Source organism: Mustelus asterias, chromosome 10 (genome assembly GCF_964213995.1).
Source record: "Mustelus asterias chromosome 10, sMusAst1.hap1.1, whole genome shotgun sequence".
Lineage (NCBI taxonomy): Eukaryota > Metazoa > Chordata > Chondrichthyes > Carcharhiniformes > Triakidae > Mustelus > Mustelus asterias.
The window spans coordinates 88,693,379-88,712,945 of record NC_135810.1 but is presented as its reverse complement, the minus strand read 5'-3'; the positions used below and the strand labels follow the sequence as shown (position 1 = coordinate 88,712,945).

The window sequence follows — 19,567 nt, the reverse complement described above, 5'->3', positions numbered from 1 at the left end:
CCCACCCCTGTCAAAGAAAATATGGCATACTTGTGAAGTCAAGTTGGAAAATGCATCCAGGACTTTTAGGTACAAGATCAGTTCAAGCCAGGCAATATCACATTTCACACTGTCTGCCTTTGAACCGAATACTCACAGCCAGGCAAAGCTCTCCACATGGTGTCTGTGTTCAGAGAACTCTGGTCCCAGTATTAAATGCCTTGATGGATGGGCAAAAGCACCCACTTGCTCCAAATATTTCAAAGGAATCTTACAGTGAAAAGAAAATGCGTGGGGTGCACAAGGAACCTCTTGTGAGTTTTCTTTGAAACCAGAACTTACAACAATGGATTCATATGGAGTGTGATCTGCCTACAGATCCCACATCACTCTGATCTGGATCATTAAGAACCCAAAGTCAGTGTTATGCTCCAGGACAAAGTTCAAAAACAGTAGCGGCAGCATGTCCACAGCCTCAGACTATTAGTGGAAATGTAGAAGCATTTTGAAGCACAAGTTATATAACAAAGCTATTCTTTTTTTAAAAAACCTGTGTACTGAGCTGAACTTTTTCCATCTACTTTGCGCCCTCTCAAATCCAAGCCAAATTAGCGTAGAGTAACTGAAAGAAAAGGTCCATCTCTGCCTCAAAGCAAAACATTTGATGAGATTTGTCCAGATCAAAACCCCATACTCATCCTTTGTTGCTTACTTTCAAAAGGAATCAAATAGCTTCTGCAATAATCAAAGCAAAATTCATTGATAGTATTATTGTACCTCAATTACGATTAGGATGATCAGTTGTTCATGAAAGGGTCGCTCCCTTGCAAAATCAGTGTTGAAAGCAATCACACAGGCGTTGGTCACCACTGCTACTCCATTTATTAGATCCAATATAGTCAACCATTGACCTGAAGAAACAGAATAGAAATTTTCCATTAACCAAAATATATACACTCTTGCATATAAACCATTAGTGACAAGGACAGTCTACAAAGATCCATAGAGGAATATGTAGTCATATTAAATAGGTAATATATTTTATCACCCAAGTGGCTGTTTATGCATCACTAAGCATTAAGCAACTTTGTTAAAGACTTTGATACTTCATGATTATCTAAAATTCTTGCCATTATCTCAATTTACACACGCACAATCGGATTTCTTCAAACTCTCTTTTATTTTAGGAATCCAGGGGTTGACAAGGCCACTTGGACTGGAACTTTCCGGTTGTTCATGCCAACAGGATCTTTTGGTCCAGATGAAGACACACACCCCCACCCCCAGTTTCCTGATGGCGTGGAGTTGAGTTATTGGTAAATCCCACTGACCATGACAGAACCAGAAGATCCTGCCACCTCCGGCTGTGAGAAAGATGCCGCAGGGAGGCGAGAGAATCCCACCCTTGGTGCTGCGTTCATATATTTGAGCAAAGACACGTCCAGAGTGGGATAATGGTCTTGTTAATGTCCAGATTTAAACAGACCAATAAACTATTCAGTGAATGGCTCACAGTTGCCATCGTTAATGATCGAGTATTCATTTTTGTCCCTACTGTCTGAAGTAAAATTAATTTTTAAGCGACTTTCACATCATCAGGATGTTCACAGAATCATAGAAACCCTACAGTACAGAAAGAGGCCATTTGGCCCATCGAGTCTGCACCGACCACAATCCCACCCAGGCCCTACCCCCATATCCCTACACATTTACCCGCTAATCCCTCTAACCTACGCATCTCAGGACACTAAGGGGCAATTTTAGCATGGCCAATCAACCTAACCCGCACATCTTTGGACTGTGGGAGGAAACCGGAGCACCTGGAGGAAACCCACGCAGACACGAGGAGAATGTGCAAACTCCGCACAGTGACCCAAGCCGGGAATCGAACCCAGGTCCCTGGAGCTGTGAAGACACGGTGCTAACCACTGCTACCGTGCCACCCGTAACACGCAATAACATTCAAGGCTATGGGCCAAGTGCTGGCAAGTGGGATTTGGTCAGGACCTTTCATGTCAGTGCAGACCCGTTGGGCCGAAGGGCCTCTTCTGCACTAAAGTATTGTGTGATTCTGTGATCCATATGCAGCAAACAAATTAATTTGTGGTTAATTGGTTGTTAGCTCGGTACCCAAAGAACGATGACCTCTTATACATTCCTTCAAAGTGGCAGATTACTACTGTCTGTTGGGAAAAAAAAACTTCTGATAGTATAGAACTCCTTCTCTTGGCTTTTGTAGTGCCCCAAGTTCTTGAAGTGGGACTAAAAACAGAATTCGATCGAGGTGGAATTGGTACGGAGTCACAGCGACAATAAGTCAATGATTATCTTAACAAATAAAATCGTTCACCAAAAGGTATGGTAAGCAAGCATGAGACTTGGAAGCAATTCCAGAAAACCCACATTGAAGCCAATAATCTTTTATGGGTGAGATTTTTTCAGCCCTTCCCACTGGCTGGATATTCCGGTCCCACTGAAGTCGAGCCCCTGCCCCCGCAGCAGGTTCCCCAGCAGCAGGATGAGCAACCCATGCAAAGCCTATAGATCCCATCAGTGGCTCATTGGAAAACCCACCGTGAGGGGGGCAGAAAATCCCAGCCAAGGTCTAGAGAGATTGACTCCTTAATACTGTATTATCCAAAAGCTTTCTTATATACCCATTGTGTTCTTGGTGTAAAATGGATCATAAAATGCAGAATCTGGCTTCAAGCAATACTGCACTCATTAGAAATATGAACTTTAGCCTAATCAACCTAGATTACTTGCATGGTTATAATAATGCGATGAATTTTACAGGCTACCCACTGACGTAAAACAGCAGGTGGACCTATAAATGAAGGCATGTGTACCCGCAGTGGTCGAGACATCAGGTGTGTCTCCTTCCAGTGGTCCAATTGAGGGCTTTAAGTGGGCAACACGGTGGCACAATGGTTAGCACTGCTGCTTCACAGCATCAGGAACCCGGGTTCAATTCCGGCATTGGACAACTGTGGAGGCTGCATTATCTCCTAGTGTCTGCCTGGGTTTCCTCGGGTGATCCGGTTTCCTCCCGCAGTCCAAAGATGTGCAGGTTAGGTAGATTAGCCATGCTAAATTGCCCCTTAGTGTTCCAAGATGTGTAGGTTAGGGGATTAGCTATGGTAAATGTGTTGGGTTACACGGATAGGGTGGGGGAAGAGGCCCCTCAGTCAGTGCAGACTCAATGGGCCAAATGCCAAACCTTATGCACTGTAGGGATTCTATGATTCTAATTAATGCAAGCTGCTGGTCCGTTAAATGGGGGCGCATCTTAGGTCCCCAGTGCCAATTGGAGGTCTTCCTCTATTGGTTTGCTTTTGCTCCCAATTGACCAGCAGCTCTAAGAAGCACAACTTCCTGCTGCACGTTCTCCCAGTGTCTGCGTGGGTTTCCTCCGAGTGCTCCAGTTTCCTCCCACAGTCTGAAAGACGTGCTGGTTAGGTGCATTGGACATACTAAATTCTCCCTCAGTGTACACGAACAGGTGACGAGGGGATTTTCACAGAAACCTCACTGCAGTGTTAATGTAAGTCTACTTGTGACACTAATCAATAAAAAAGAAAAGATTGACCTCATACCAACTACAGGGCCATTGCCCAAAAATTAAAATGATCGAGTTGGCTAAGCAGAGGCTGGCCTGCCCGAGATTTATGCTGGGCTGTGAGACCCCTGCAATGGAAAATCCAGCTCCATATTATTTTCTCTTCTGTAGAGAAGATGCTGCATATTAGAACAATGCCTATTGGTAACCCATTACTTCGTGCACATGTGAATTATGAGTCAATTTATCATCTTTAGTATAAAGAAATTCCAGATATACAATATCTTACCAATGTCTTGAGCCATGAAAGCAATGGGGCGTTTGTACATCCATAACAGTCGCTTAGCATCAACACGTATGTCACATAAAATGGTTATGAAGAAAAGAAGTGGTGCCAGAGGAAATGAGATAGAAAAAAGCTGGAAGCAAAAATTAGGTCTGGTGAATTTAGTTAATTGGTTACCCATATTAAAATTAACATGTTTACATAAACACATTCTATCATGCTTAAGGACACAATTTCTCCAAACTGAAAGTAATACCTCGAGAGACAGGGTGGAGGCGAGGGGGGAGGGTGGCGGTACGTATAAGGCGCAAGTTGGCCTCAGTGTAACTTGACCATTATAGTCTATTATTTAAATTCTCACTGCAGTAAGCTAACAAAGTCAAGACATCATTTTGAACCAACATCAAACTAAGAAGCTGTTCTCCGCATTTTATAAATCCACATATTAATTACGATCAACTGTACAATTAGCAGTCGATTGGCCAAATACTGTACCTAGATTAAGATATAATTGAAATTTAATAATGTAAATACTTGATCAAGAAAGACTGGGCTTTGATCAGAAGTCTAAGGCCAGAATTTGAGCTCTTCACACTGGCAGGACTAGAAAATCCCCCAATGTGAACGGATATTTCAATGGTTAGCCACCCTTGGTGTGAGGAAATCTGAGGCAGGGTTGCTGGAAAATTCCAGTTTAAGTTTTCTAAGTACATTGTCTTTTCAGGAACCGCATCAAGTCAGATTGCGTGTGCTGGTTCAGCATCACTCAGATCTTGATCACATTTAAGATAAGGTTGAACTATAGATACTGAAATATAGAATTGTTCCTTCCAATGGACAACAGAGATAATTGAAACAATTCAATAAAAACTCACTGATTGATAAATTACAACAGACCTGTTCAAAGATGAGGTCATGGTAAATTAGGGGTTAGAAGCGTCTTAAGTGACATCTTCTATGTCAGCTATAATAACTGAAGCTGTAAGGTCTGTTGTTTCTTCTTCTTTATTCATTTATGGGATGTGGGCATCGCTGGCTAAGTTAGCATTTATTCGCCATCCTTAATTGCCCTTGACCCTAGTGGCTTGCTAGGCGATTTAAAAGTCAACCACAATGTTGTGGTTCTGGAGTCACATGTAGGCCAGACCAGGTAAGGATGACAGATTTCCTTCTCTAAAAAGGGCATTAATGAACGAGATGGGTTTTCATGACTATAGTTTCATGGTTATTAGACTTTTTAATTCCAGATTTTTATTGAATTTAAATTGGTGGAATTTGAACCTAGGTCCCCATGGTATTATCCTGGGTGTTTAGATTACTAGCCCAGTGACAATAGCACTACGCTGCCACCTCCTTTGTGTTAAGCATACATTTTCTTTCAAAATAAACTTTTTTAAAAATTTGTCACTTGAGAGTCCACTCTAGAATGCTCTATTGGCTTATTTCAGAATTGCCATCTGCAAGGCGCACATCAGGAGTGTGATGGACTACCCTCCACTTGCCTGGATGGGTGCAGCTCCAACACTTGAGCCACTCGACAACATCCAAGACAAAACAGCCCCTTTTATTCGTACTACTTCCACATTCGATCTCTCCAACACCAACAAACAATGGCTGCACGTGTACCATCTATAACATGCACTGCAGGCAGCACTTTCCAAAGGCCATGACTGCTACCATCTAGAAAGGACAAGTGCAGCAAATACCTGGGAATACCACTACCTGGAGGTTCCCCTCACCATCCTGACTTGGAAATATATCGTCATTCCCCCACTGTCACCAGGTCAAAATCCTGGAAGGACACCCCCCACCCCCCCCGACACACAAAACAAAAACAGCACTGTGGGTGTACTTATACTGCAGGGAGTGCAGTGGTTCAAGAAGGCAGCTCAGCATCACCATCTCAAGTGCCACTAGGAATGGGCAATAAATGCTGGCCAACCAGCAACACCAACTCCTGGATAATTAAGAATTAATCTAATTAAAATACGCAAATGAAAACTGTTAATAGATTCCCTAATCTACAACTCAAACCTTTATGTGCAATTGTTTAAAATTTCATGAAAGTTATTACTTCTTCTAATCTCCTTGGCAAGAGGTGTTCAATCTTACCATTTGGTAACCATACTGTATGATTTTCTCAGTGTATTCCTCCAGCGTGAAATCTCCCAGGTCTGGTTTCTTTGATTCTTTTATAATACAATCATCCACAGTGAATTGCGAGGGAGTTTTTGAAGATAATCCAATTTTTATCCTATTCAAGATTCGGTTTTTAGTTTTCTGCAACCATCTGCAATACATCGAGAATGAAAAGTTGAAATAAAAATGCAAAAAATATATATATCATGGTGATATTATACAATTTCTGATAATGACCCAATGAGATCAAAAGCTCTTAAACTTCTTGCAGTATTTACAATTAATTGAGGGAAACAGCCTTTCCACCTGCAATCTGGACAGACCAGTTTGATAAAAATAAACCGGACTTTTGTCATCCACAAAAATTTTTAAAATATAAAATTAGCTGGGGATGGAAAGAGCAAGGTTGATCACTTTTTCCTCAATTATCAACAGAATTGAATAAAATTAGAACAAAGTCCATTCACAGAAAAATGTTGCTGAGTTAATGTTCTTGGTCAACATGGTTTGCTTTGTTGGAATGGAATGAAATTATACACATTGCTCAATGCACATTAAACAAAGTTAAGATAGCTATACAGATCCCAGTCTTCACAAAAACAAAAGTACAAAGAACGAAGAAAGCTACAGCACATGAACAGGCCCTTCGTCCCTCCAAGCCTGCACCAACCATGCTGCCCATCCAAACTAAAACCCCCTATCCATCTGGGTAGCCAGCGATGCCCACATCCCATAAAAGAAGAAAAAAATGACAGACCTTACAGCTTCAGTTAATATAGCTAGAAGATGTCACCCAAGACATTTCTAACCCCTAATTTACCATGACCTCATCTCTGAGCAGGTCTGTTGTAATTTAAGTAATTAGTGAGATTTTATTGAATTGTTTCAATTATCTATGTATGTTGTCCCTCCTCTTATTCATGTATTTGTCAAGACATCCCTTAAAAGTCACTATCATGTCTGCTTCCACCATCTCCCCCGGCAGCATGTTCCAGGCACCCACCACCCTGTGTAAAAAAAAAATTTGACGTGTACATCTCCTTTAAACCTTGTCCCTCGCAGCTTAAACCTATGCCCCCTAGTAATTGATTCTTCCACCCTGGGAAAAAGCTTCTGACTATCCACTCTGTCCATGTCCCTCAATCTTGTAGACTTCTATCAGGTCTGGGCGGCACGGTAGCACAGTGGTTGGGCAGCACGGTAGCACAGTGGTTAGCACTGCTGCTTCACAGCTCCAGGGATCTGGGTTCAATTCCCGGCTTGGGTCACTATCTGTGTGGAGTTTGCACATTCTCCTCGTGCCTGCGTGGGTTTCCTCCGGGTGCTCCGGTTTCCTCCCACAGTCCAAAGATGTGCGGGTTAGGTTGACTGGCCATGCTAAAATTGCCCCTTAGTGTCCTGAGATGCGTAGGTTAGAGGGATTAGCGGGTAAATATGTTGGGATATGGGGGTAGGGCTTGGGTGGGATTGTGGTCGGTGCAGGCTCGATGGGCCAAATGGCCTCGTTCTGCACTGTAGGGTTTCTATGATGTCGCCTCTCAACTTCCGTCATTCCAGCGAGGACAAACCAAGTTTCTCCAACCTCTCCTCATAGCTAATGCCCATGCTAACCTGGAATCTGGCAATCAAAAAGAAAACAGATACTCAGCAGGTCTGGCAGCTGAATGTTTCATTAAAATGTTTCAGGTCAATGATCTCGCATGTTTTATCATCAAGAAACCCCTCCCCTGTGCAAAGCCTGGGTCATTGTGTATTCCCTTTCTTCCTTCATCTCCCCAAATGTATTCATCACATTTTTCTGGACTGAATTCCATTTGCCACTTTCCTACCTGGTCAATTGATATCTTCCTGCAAGTCTACAGCTTACTTCCTATCAACTAGATGATCAATTTTTGTATCATCTGCAAACTTCTCAAGTGTGGGAGAGGTGGAGCATGATTAAGTTTGAATCATTGATTAGAAGCACGATGAAAACAAGGGATTTAAATATGGAACTCTGCAGAACCTCACTGGAAGCAGCCTCCCAGTCACAAACACCCATCACCCTATGCTTCTTGCCACTGAGCCAATTCTGGATCTAATCGCTTTAGAAGATGGTGGTCAGTTGCCTTCTTGAACCAAATGGTATTGGTATACCCACAATGCTGTTAAATAGAGAATTCCAGGATTTAAGTTTATTTATTAGTCCCAAGTAGGCTTACATTCACACCACAATGAAGTTACTGTGAAAATCCCCTAGTCGCCACATTCCAGCGCCTGTTCGGGTACACTCGGAGAATTTAGCATGGCAATTCACCTATTGTTGGACTTTGGTTCAACAATGAAGGAACAGTGACATATTTCCAAGTGAGGGTGTTGGGAGACTTGGGAGCAGAATTTGCAGGTGCTGCTGTTTCCATGCATCTGCTGTCCTTGTCCTTCTAGATGGTAGAGATGGCAGATTTGGAAGGTTTTGTCAAAGGAGCCTTTGCAGGTTGCTGCAGTGCATCCAAGATTTGAGGTGTATAATCAAGCAGACCACTTTGTGCTGGATGGTGTCGAGCTTCTTGGAGCTTCACCCGTGCGTGTAAAAGAATAGATGATGGACAGGCTTTGGGGAATCGTGTGCGTGTGTGATTGGCCCAGTTCAGTTTATGATCAACATCAATGTCTAGGCGCATATTGATGGTGGGGAATTCAGCAATGATAGTGTCATCCATTGAAAGTCAAGAACAGTAATTAGATTCTCTTGTTGGAGATGGTCATGAAGGATACTAGTCACTCATCAGCCCAAGCCCCATATGCTGTCTATTCCTTGCTGCATGGGGACACTGGCTGCTTCCAGTATTGGCGATATTATGAAACCAATATTGGATAGGTCTACGTTTTGAATGATTTACAATAGCTAATTAAAATAACACAGCAAGAGTTCAGCATGGCAAAGACTTACGGTTTGAAAACATCAGTTAGAAGTTTGGGAAATAGTTTGAAGATCATGAGTATAACAACTTGAATACCAAGTTCTGACATACAATTGTTCAGCACTCCACAATTATCTTCAAAATCAGTTAGTCCAAGCAATTGAAAAAACTTTTGATTGTTCTGAAAATAAATTTAAATATCAATGGTTAATGCTTCTAAAAACTCAATGTGAAGACTTTTTACCAAAATGTTCCATGCTATCTTACCTACCTTTCTAAGAAATGCAATATAAAACAGGGATGAGTAACTGTTGGCAAAGTGGAAGGCAAACAGCTTTAATATCAAAGCATCATTGTAGTTGGTCTGAGTCCTGTGGTTTTCTACAGAGAAGAGACCGTTTTTGTTAGTATTGGTGTTGCCTGGTACAAATTAGTATCAATAAAGCTTTATCTTAGAAAACAGATATAAAGTGTGGATTCTCAATAGCTCTCTTTCTCTTCTTGGTAAATGGCTCTGGTCTCTATTGTTTATTAGGAATGTAAATTCAATCAACAGAGCCAGACAGTTAAACAATTATAATGATATTTGGAGAGAGAGAAGTCAAGATCTGATACAAAACGTACAAGGATCTTATTTAAAGTTGTTAGTTCAAGATAATGTGCATCTTAAAATTATAGATTTAGAAGCCCCCCCCTTACATTTCTACTTCAAGTCAATGAGTCAACACAGATGTCAGGGGGACATATTTTACACAGAGGGTGGTGGGGGCCTGGAATGCACTGCCAAGCAAGGTGATTGAGACGGACACACTGGGATCGTTTAAGACTTATCTACATAGCCACATGAACAGACTGGGAACAGAGGGATACAAACAAATGGTCCAGTTGGGCCAGCGGTGCAGGCTTGGAGGGCCGAAGGGCCTGTTCGTGCGCTGTTTTGTTCTTTGAGACAGGTTAGACTTAAATGCAAAATATTCTTAATATGTCAAAACCTCTGAACAATGCTATGCTTCAACACACTGAATAAATAACCATCAATTAAAAATTAAAATGACCAGTTAGGAAATCAGAACTAGAAAACTCCATGGCAAAGCAGCATAAAGACGTCATATAAATTATGACTTTCACAACCTTAGAAATGAAGTATATTTGAAGTCAAGGCACTATTGTAAAGCAAGAAAAATGGCAGCCAATTGGAGCACAGAAAACTCCCAGAAACAGCAACACAATAATGATTAGACAATCTTTCATTGATGCTTGAGAAATAAAATATTAGCCAGGAGACCGGGGAGGACGCCCCTGTCCTTCTTCAAATAGTGCCACGGGAACTTTCATCTGCCCTTTCAGGTGGATGTGGAGTCTCAACTCATCTATCTGATAGACTCTCAAGACTGCACTTTAGTGATCAAGTCTCAGGAGTCAGACTTTAAATATCGATTGAGCAAAGTGCAACCACTAAGCCACAACTAGCAAATGAGAATGTAATGAGTGGGGTAGATAAAAGGGAACCAGTAGATATAGTATACTTAGATTTAGATTTCTAAAAGCCATTTAATAAGATACTACATGAAAAGATCAATAAGCATGGTATGGGCTCATAGGGTTGGTGGAAATACATCAACATGGATAGAGGATTGGTTAAATGGACAGGAGGGAGAAAGTAGGGATAAACAAGACATTTTCAAGTTGGTAGTGGAGTGATGCAAAGATCAGTAGGGTCCTCAACTATTTAACATAGAAACATAGAAGATAGGAGCAGGAGGAGGCCATTTGGCCCTTCGAGTCTGCTCTGCCATTCATTACGATCACGGCTGATCATCCAACTCAGTAGCCTAACCCTGCTTTTTCCCCCATAACCTTCGATCCCATTTGCCCCAAGTGCTATATCCAGGCACCTCTTGAATGCATTCAATGTTTTGGCATCAAGTACTTCCCGTAGTCATGAATTCCACAGGCTCACCACTCTTAGGGTGAAGAAATGTCTCCTCACCTCTGTCCTAAATGGTCTACCCGGAATCCTCAGACTGTGACCCCTAGTTCTGGACCCCCCCCCCCCCATCATCGGGAACATCCTCCCTGCATCTATCCTGTCTAGACCTGTTGGAATAAGTCTGAGAGCCCCCATCATTCATCTGAAGTCCAGCAAAAACAATCCTAACCTAGCCAATATCTCCTCATAATCAGTCCCGCCACCCTCGGAATCAGCCTGTAAACCTCCGCTGCACTCCCTCGAGAGCAAGAACATCCTTCCTCAGAAAAAGAGACCAAAACTGCACACAATATTCTAGGTGCGGCCTCACCAAGGCCCTGTATAATTGCAACAACACATCCCTGCTCCTGTATTTGAAACCTCTCGCAATGAAAGTCAACATGCCACTTGCCTGCTTTACCGCCTGCTGCACCTGCATGCTTACCTTCAATGACTAGTGCACAAGGACACCCAGGTCCCGCTGCACACTCCCCTCTCCCAATTTACTGCCATTCAGGTAGTAATCTGCCTTCTTGTTTTTGCTTCCAAAGTGAATAACTGCACACTTATCCAAATTATACTGCATCTGCCATTGATTAGTTCACTCACCCAACCTGTCCAGATTATTCTGAAGGATCTCTGCATCCTCGTCACAGTTCACCCTCCCACCCATCTTGGTATCATCTGCAAACTTTGAGATGATACGTTTTGTTCCCTCATCCAAATCATTAATATATATTGTGAATAGCTGGGGTCCCAGCACCGATCTCTGTGGCACCCCAGTAGTTACAGCCTGCCAATTTGAAAAGCACCCATTAATTCCTACTCTTTGTTTCCTCTCTGCCAACCAGTTTTCTATCCATCTGAATACACTTCTCCAATCCCATACGCTTTAATTTACATTATTCTGTCTCTTCGTCCAAGACACTAACACAAATTTGCATGTATTTAAGTTTGCTCATGCTACAAAGCTAGGTGGGCATAGCTTTGTCCTCCGAGAAGGACAGTTTGCAAAGAAATATAGGCAGGTTACATCAAAGAACAAAGAAAAGTACAGCACAGGAAACAGGCCCTTCGGCCCTCCAAGCCTGTGCCGCTCATTGGTCCAACTAGACCATTCGTTTGTATCCCTCCATTCCCAGACTGCTCATGTGACTATCCAGGTCAGTCTTAAACGATGCCAGCGTGTCTGCCTCCACCACCCTACTTGGCAGCACATTCCAGGCCCCCACCACTCTGTAAAAAAAATCCCTCTGATATCTGAGTTATACCTCACCCCTCTCACCTTGAGCCCGTGACCCCTTGTGATCGTCACCTCCGACCTGGGATAAAGCTTCCCACTGTTCACCCTATCCATACCCTTCATAATTTTGTACACCTCTATTAGGTCTCCCCTCATTCTCCGTCTTTCCAGGGAGAACAAGCCCAGTTTACCCAATCTCTCCTCAGTGGGCAACAAACTGGCAGCTGGAGTATAATGTGGGGAAGGTAGAGGTTATTGGTAGTAAGAATAGAAAAAGCAATTTTTAAAAAAAATTACCAGTTTCACACCTGTTTAACATCCAGAGGAATGGGCATATTCAGACAAGAAATAGTTAGCTTAGAATTAAAAAGGCAGATGCCATGTTGGCCTTTACTGATTAAGTACAAGATTTAAATTTTGTTACAATTGTACAGGGCTTTGGCAAATCTGCACAATTTTGGTCTCCCTATTTAAGGAACTTGCAGGGCTGAGGAGGCTGCACAAGTTGAGAGGGTCGCGGCTATGAAAAGATTTGAAAACAAGGATAAGGACTTACAAAACTCAGGAGCTAGTGAAGTCGACAAATGGACCAATGAGATTTGGGACAAGTTACGATTCACCTATGTTGGGAGAAAGTAGACTGACCGGGAGAACAAGGAACGAGTGAGGGCTTCAGCAGCAGATGAGCTGATGGTTGCGTGGGTCAAAGCCAAGGGTTGTTTTGGAGATAAAAGTAGGCAGTATTGCAGACAGTGCTGACACGTGGTAGGAAACTCAACTTGGGGTCAGAGGAGTCATGCTAAGTTGAAGACAGTTATCAGGCAACAAGATTTTGCACAAGGGACCAAATAGAACAGCTTCAGTCTTCCCAAAGTTTAGTTGGAGTAAATCTCTTCAGAATTGCCAAGATGGAAAGCTCAATTCCCAAGAGAAAAGTCCCCCAAAGTGGCACATCGACTTCCCAACATCATCTTTTCCCTGTTCCCTAACATCTTCTAGCTTATTAGAGATTGCCATGTGGACAACATCCTAATATTTGCTGCACAACAGCCCATATCCATTTTAAATATTACTTAGTCAGAAACATATTGTAGTGTCAGAAATATGAATATATAGTTACTTACCCCAGTCTGTCATTTTAACCGCAATTATATGATATACCTGAAATAGAAGTGTTTATTGTTAAAGGATGAATGCCACAAACTGACTTTCATTCTTATACAGTACACTTTATTAAAAAGATACATTTAAAAGATATATTCAAAAGCTTATTGAGGACTAAGTAGGTTCCTATGCATTGGAGGAAGACTGACTTAGTCCAATTTAAAAAAAGGAACATGTTGACAGTTTAACATGGATTGTAGGAAAGCTGGTCAACAGTAAATACATTTTGGAGTTATAAACAAATGGAAACTTTCAGTGATTAGGGATCCCCAGGAAACACAGGTCCAACCTCACTAAGCTAAATGAGTTCTTTGAGGAGCTCACCAGATAGATGAATAATGGTACTCCTGTTGGTGTTGGGTGCCTCAACTTCCAAAAGGTGTTTGGCAAAGTATGCATAGGTTAAATGAAAAGAGATAGCGCAGGATTATTGATAATGGATGGGTAATGAAATCTCATTGGGTATTAATGGAGTGGTTCTCTGACGAGAAGTGTGTGGAGTTCCAGAAGACTTAGTATCATTGTGATTTGTCTTAATCAATTGGACAGCAATTTTTAATTTGCCGATAAGAAAAACATCCACACAGTTTGGAATGCATCAATAAATTGCAGGCCAATTTAGACAAGCTACAGAAATTGGGCCCATGTTTGGTAAAACGTGGCTCAAAATGAACTAATGCTGTGCATGCATTTAGGATTGCAAAATTGTGGGTGCATTTATGCCATGCAAGAGGGGCCCATTAAAGATAGTGGACAAACTAAAAGAAAAAGCTTGAAGGTAATATTTGGTGACTCGTTACAAGTTGCATCAGCATGCTAGGTGATTATAGGGAAATCTAAGGTTTTAATTTTTAAAGTTTTTGTTGTTGGTCATTATATATAAAGAACACCACTTTGGATACAGAAAGCTTCACAATGTCAGCAATTGGGGTATTTTGGGGGTTTTGGTCCTGATACATGGCGAAGATGTGGAGGTCATGAGGAAGATGTATAGGATGACAATTTGAATGATTAAAAACTTACACAATGAGGATGGACTACAAGTATCTGGGCAATCTGCTTGCAAAATGCAGATCTAGAAGGAACTTAAAATGTTTAAGGACTCAGGCAATGACAGGTTGTTTGAGATAGATCAGGATAGTATGTTTGCAAATAGAATCCATAGTTGGAGATAGTTAGAGATGCCATGAAGACCTTCATTCTGAAACTAAAGACATGTAATCTACGGATGTGTACTTCGATAAGCTGGAGTCAGAGTCAAAGTGTAATTCCAATTAGAGAGCAAGGTCTTACTTATGGGGATTTCCACAGAGACATGTGGTAGCATATGAGGCTGTTGTTTGACCCATCATATCTATCCCCATTCACTGGAAGAGCCATCAATAAGGCAACTCCACTCTCTCTATTGCCCTAAACCCCTTTAACACATTTATCCAATTCCCTTAGAGTTATTATTGACCCCTCTGACCACACTGTCAAGGCCCGTTTTTTGTTTAAAAAGCTACCTCATGTTACCTCTGGCTTTTTGCCAACCACCAAAAAACCTGTGTCCTTTGATTACTGACATTTTTGCAACTGAAAATAGTTTCTTTGCACCATAATTATTCATGATTTTGAACATTTCAATCCGTTTCTGGCCCCGTCACACCACTGCAGCCATCCTTAGGGTCACAAATTACAACCTGTGTGACAGTGTTAATCAATTCTTGCTCAACTGGTCTGAAGACGATCAGACTGTCCACTTCCAATGCATCTCCCCTCACCTGGTTCAATCCCGATGGATGTCTAGCTACGATTGAAGTCACTTGCAATAGTTTCTCATCTTGCTGTCATGCCTCAAGCTTGGAAACTCAAAGGATCTATCTTTGGCTCTCCTCCCATATCTCAATTACATGCTGCTCATCATAACATCCAAAAATATGCCAGGTTCCAGATGTAAGCAGGTAACATCCAGTTTTACTGCACCATGCACTGTTGGCCCTGATACTATGTAATAAGAAATTTCCTCCAATTAAAAACCATGAAGATCAAAGCCAACATCTATCCTGCCTCCTACAAACTCTTCTTAGCCATGTGCTTCTGTACACTCCTTGGCCACTGCACAAATTAGACTGCTTGCAACACTGGTGTCCTATATGACCCAGAGCAGAGTTTCTGATCCTCTATCTTCACCATCACTAGGCTGCTGACTTTCACCTCCCTACCACTGCTCATTTTTGCACTTACCTCATGACTTCAAGTCTCAACTACTCCAGAAATCTCCAATCCCCCAAGTCCTTGACACTAATCATCCCAGTTCGCCGACCTACACTGGCTCCCATTACCGTCATTCCTTGAAGTAAAAGATGGAGAATTTTAAATCTATGGTCTTGCCCCTCTTTGTTCCACAACCCTTTTGAGATCTCTGTACTCCCCTAATTATGACCTCTTTTTCCTTTGCTCCAACATTGAGGATTGCGTTTTCAGCTGCCTTAACCTCAATCTTCCTAAACTTCTCCAACTCCCTCCTTTACAATGCTACTTTAAACCTACTTTTCACCAAGCTCCTGGACACCTATCCAAACATCTCCTTATGCGCGCCTCAGTGTTTTGATAATTCACTTCTATAAAAGCAGCTCAATATTTTACTACTTTAAAAGGCACCTGCTGTCGCTTATACATTACTTTTATCACCCTTTGTGCAAAATGTTTTGTAATTTCTTTCTCAAATGGTCTGGCTCTGATTCAAAGGTGATGTCCCCTACCCCATCTGATAGACCCCTCTACCCCATTTATTCCCTTCAAGATCATAAACCTCAATCATCCTTTTGTTTTCTCGGTACGTAACCTATCTCAGTCTTGCCTTGGAGCACTAACAACACTCGGGTGAATTTGCTCTGCACTAAAACCACTGTGTTCCGAGGGGCGTGGTGCTCACACTGCACATAATACTTCAGATATCATCTATCCACACCTCAGTACTTAACAGATGAACATACGAAAATTTATTTCTAACTAGCTTTGATAGTGTTATTTAGTTAACATAAAAATATTTAGGTGTTTTTGTACTAATGAGAAGCTCTTCTGTTCCTAGTGATGTGTCCATGTAGCTTATGAAAAAAAACATGTCAAAGTATCTAAACATTAGCCATGACAACATAGCTCTTGATAGATAAGAGTTTCAGAATGAATTTGTTGAAATAGAACAAACTTGTGCAAATTCTAATTACATTTCATCGGGGGTTGTCCAACACCCATCATCTGTAGAATTACTCTTAGCACTTGTGGCAAGGGAATAAAACCCCCCCCAAGGGATATTGGCCTTACAACATATTAAGTGACAAACATATTTATGTATCTATGCATCTACACAAATAGCCTGAACTAAAAGTATAGAGCTAAATATTTACCATCAGTTAAGCTTTGGGAGTTTGGGAGCCAAATGATGGAGACACACAGTTCCGTTACAGATGTTACCATATGAGTTTACTAGATTGATTCTAGAGATGAGAGGTTTGTCTTACAAAGAGAGATTGGGCAGGTGAAGCCAATACTCCCTGGTGTTTAGATGAATGAGAGAAAATCTAATTGAGGTGCACATAAGGGGATTGACAAAGTAGAGGTGGAGAAGATGGTTCCTCTTGTAGGGCACTCTAGAAAAAGGGGTCATAGCTTTAGGATAATGGGTGGCAGATTTCAAACAGAGAAGAGGAGAAATTACTTCTCTCAAAGGGTTGTAATTCTGTAGAATTCACTACCATAAAGTGTGGTGGAATTCCAGACATTGAGTAAATTTAAAGAGGTGGACAGATTTTTAATAACTAAGGGTTTGAAGGACGATGGTGAATGGGCAGGAAAATGGAGTTGAGGCAGAGATGAGATCAGACATGATTGTATTAAATGGTGGAGCAGGCTTGAGGAGCTAAAGAACTCCTAGTTCTTATGTGATTTTGAGAGTTGGTCAAAAGGCAGAGAGAATAATCACCAACATAAAAAGCACTTACCTTTGCTAAGATTATAATAGAGATTACATTGAGCAACGACGCACCAACTGTGGTCAATAAAAAGCCCTCAGTCGAGTTAGAAGTGGTTATTCGAAGTCTCGCCCACGTTTTGTAAATAACCACCCCAATAAGACTGGCAAATACCCAGCAGACCTATATTAGTAACAAAGCAGAAAATTAAACATCTAGAATGAAAGTGATTTAGTGATCTCATTCGCTTTCAATGATATGTTGCAATCAACCATGGCGCACACAGTCACCTCAATGTATACTGCAGAAAGGCCCATCTTTGGATTCAACAGTAGAGGTTGCAATATATCTTAAGGGATGATCATGAAGCATAATGCATGTCCTGGGTTCCATTGCCTTACACACTTGCACAGACTGGGGAACCAAACCAACAAGAGTTTCAGTTGGAAAACAGATCTCAAAACTGTGCCCTCCTGCAGATTAGTGGACATGCTAACCTGCAGTCTTATAGTAGGGACAATTATGAAATATATTGCCTTCTGAGGATGAAAGCACAACTGCATCATTGGCAATTCACTCAACCAACATCAGCCCCAGTTCCAGAAAGCCAGTGAGCCATACTGAACTGGTAACTGCAGAGTCAAAGTGGTCTCAGGCCCAAGTTTCTGTGTTGATTAAAAACATTCACGAGTCACAGCAGCATTCCACCTTATTAACCACTTGGACAAAACCTTGTAGAAGCATGCAACTAATTGAGGGATCATTTCAGATGAGCACTGTAGGCTCATATTTCAGCTATAAATTAGTTGCGGGCATTTGTGAAAGTTGTCGGTGGGGTAGGATCTTGCAGCCCTTCCCGCTGGCGGGATCTACTGGACCTGCTGAAGGCGACCCCCCCCAATGTGTAGACATTGGTGGGACAGGAAGATCCCACTGGCAGCCAGTGACAAGCCTCATCCGCCTCTGGAAAATATGGCTTGGGCGGGGGGAGGGATGGAAAATCCCATCCCTAGTTTTGAAATGAGTGAGTCTCCTGGTAGCTCTGTCATGAATGTGCCAGCAGATTAGAAGCCACCCAGCATTTCTAAAAGGTATTTCACAGGAAGGGAATCCCAATAATGAGGGCAGCAGTTGCAGACAGACCAAAACAAACACATCATGCTGCTAATAGGAAATACTTTGGGGTAGATGGTGGTACCATTCAGGGAAGGCATACATATTTTAGAACTAATAGAAGCCAAGGAGACAGACAGCGAGTATCTTCAAAGGGAAACAATGATATAATTGGCAATCTTTTTGTGGAAGCAACAGGTAGTATCCATCTAGCAGCCTGAGGTGCATTGTCCAGCTAGCAGCCTGTAAGCCGGTGCCAGAAGCAAGGGTGCAGAGTATTTTTCATAGAGGCACTTAAATCTCATACCTTCACTGAAGAAAGAGACGAGACATTCCTCAGAATAATTACTCAATCGTGTACAGTGTGGTAACTACAAGCTGGCTTTTTCTTTATAGATCTATTAGATTAGTTGTTTGGGCAGAGGCAAGTCCTGAAGGAGTTCAGATCTTGTAAACATACTTTGGATCAGAAGTGTAATTCCTACTAAAACTGTGTGGGTGTGTTTATAGTAGTCTTGTAGATAATTGTCCGAAATCATTATAGTCCTGTTTGTGTATATGTGTCTTTTCCTTATTGTAATAAATAGTCTTTATTGGGTACCACATGTGGCTCCTTACGCCGTTCTTGTAGTCAAAAACCATACACTATCACGAACCGGTGTTGGGACACCCTTGCCGTTATCAGCCAGGTTCATGACATTACGAATTTGAACTATATTTGTCAAATGAATATTTAGGAGATTTGTTCTACAAAAGTATTGAAGTAATTAATAGTACAACCTCAATCATGTATTACAGGCACATGTCCATGATAATGGAGAAACCAGTGCTTGTGGATGGCCTGTAAAGAGCTCAAGATAAATGAATGTATCCGCCACAATTAGGATAACAATAAATAAGATGTGCTTGTGTACACCAGGTTCTCCACTGCTGGAAAATCAGAATAATAAAAATTCCCAGTGCTGATTGCCATTTCCCACTTCAACTGGGATAACAGAAGTAGAAACATAGAATCAAAAAAGATGGTGCAAGGACAATACTTACCATCAGAGCCCCTACGAAAAATGAAAGTAGCATTTTTGAACGCCGCAGAGTACCTGGATAGTAAGGTTCAATTTCACCCGTTACTGGGTCCTACAAAATTAATGAATATCAAGTGAAACCACAGAAGATGCTCATGTTACCCCAGCAATGAATTGCTTCATTTTCTCCATGTGGAGGTAAAACACAATCAAAAACAGAAAATCCTGGAAAATCTCAGC

General features: G+C 41.7%; 1 protein-coding gene across 1 annotated transcript in view; it reads right to left on the bottom strand.

The window, feature by feature from the left end:
* The window catches only part of LOC144499974 (anoctamin-7-like), a 76,598-nt gene that overhangs the window by 19,976 nt on the left and 37,055 nt on the right, over positions 1-19,567 (bottom strand). The window contains exons 9-17 of the mRNA XM_078222711.1: positions 19,350-19,439; positions 17,223-17,375; positions 13,200-13,236; positions 9,135-9,244; positions 8,893-9,044; positions 7,994-8,023; positions 5,937-6,069; positions 3,828-3,957; positions 757-890 (exon numbers count right to left, since the gene is read on the bottom strand). Of these exons, the coding sequence (XP_078078837.1) occupies positions 757-890; positions 3,828-3,957; positions 5,937-6,069; positions 7,994-8,023; positions 8,893-9,044; positions 9,135-9,244; positions 13,200-13,236; positions 17,223-17,375; positions 19,350-19,439 (969 nt within the window). The remainder of the gene's footprint in view (positions 1-756; positions 891-3,827; positions 3,958-5,936; positions 6,070-7,993; positions 8,024-8,892; positions 9,045-9,134; positions 9,245-13,199; positions 13,237-17,222; positions 17,376-19,349; positions 19,440-19,567) is intronic.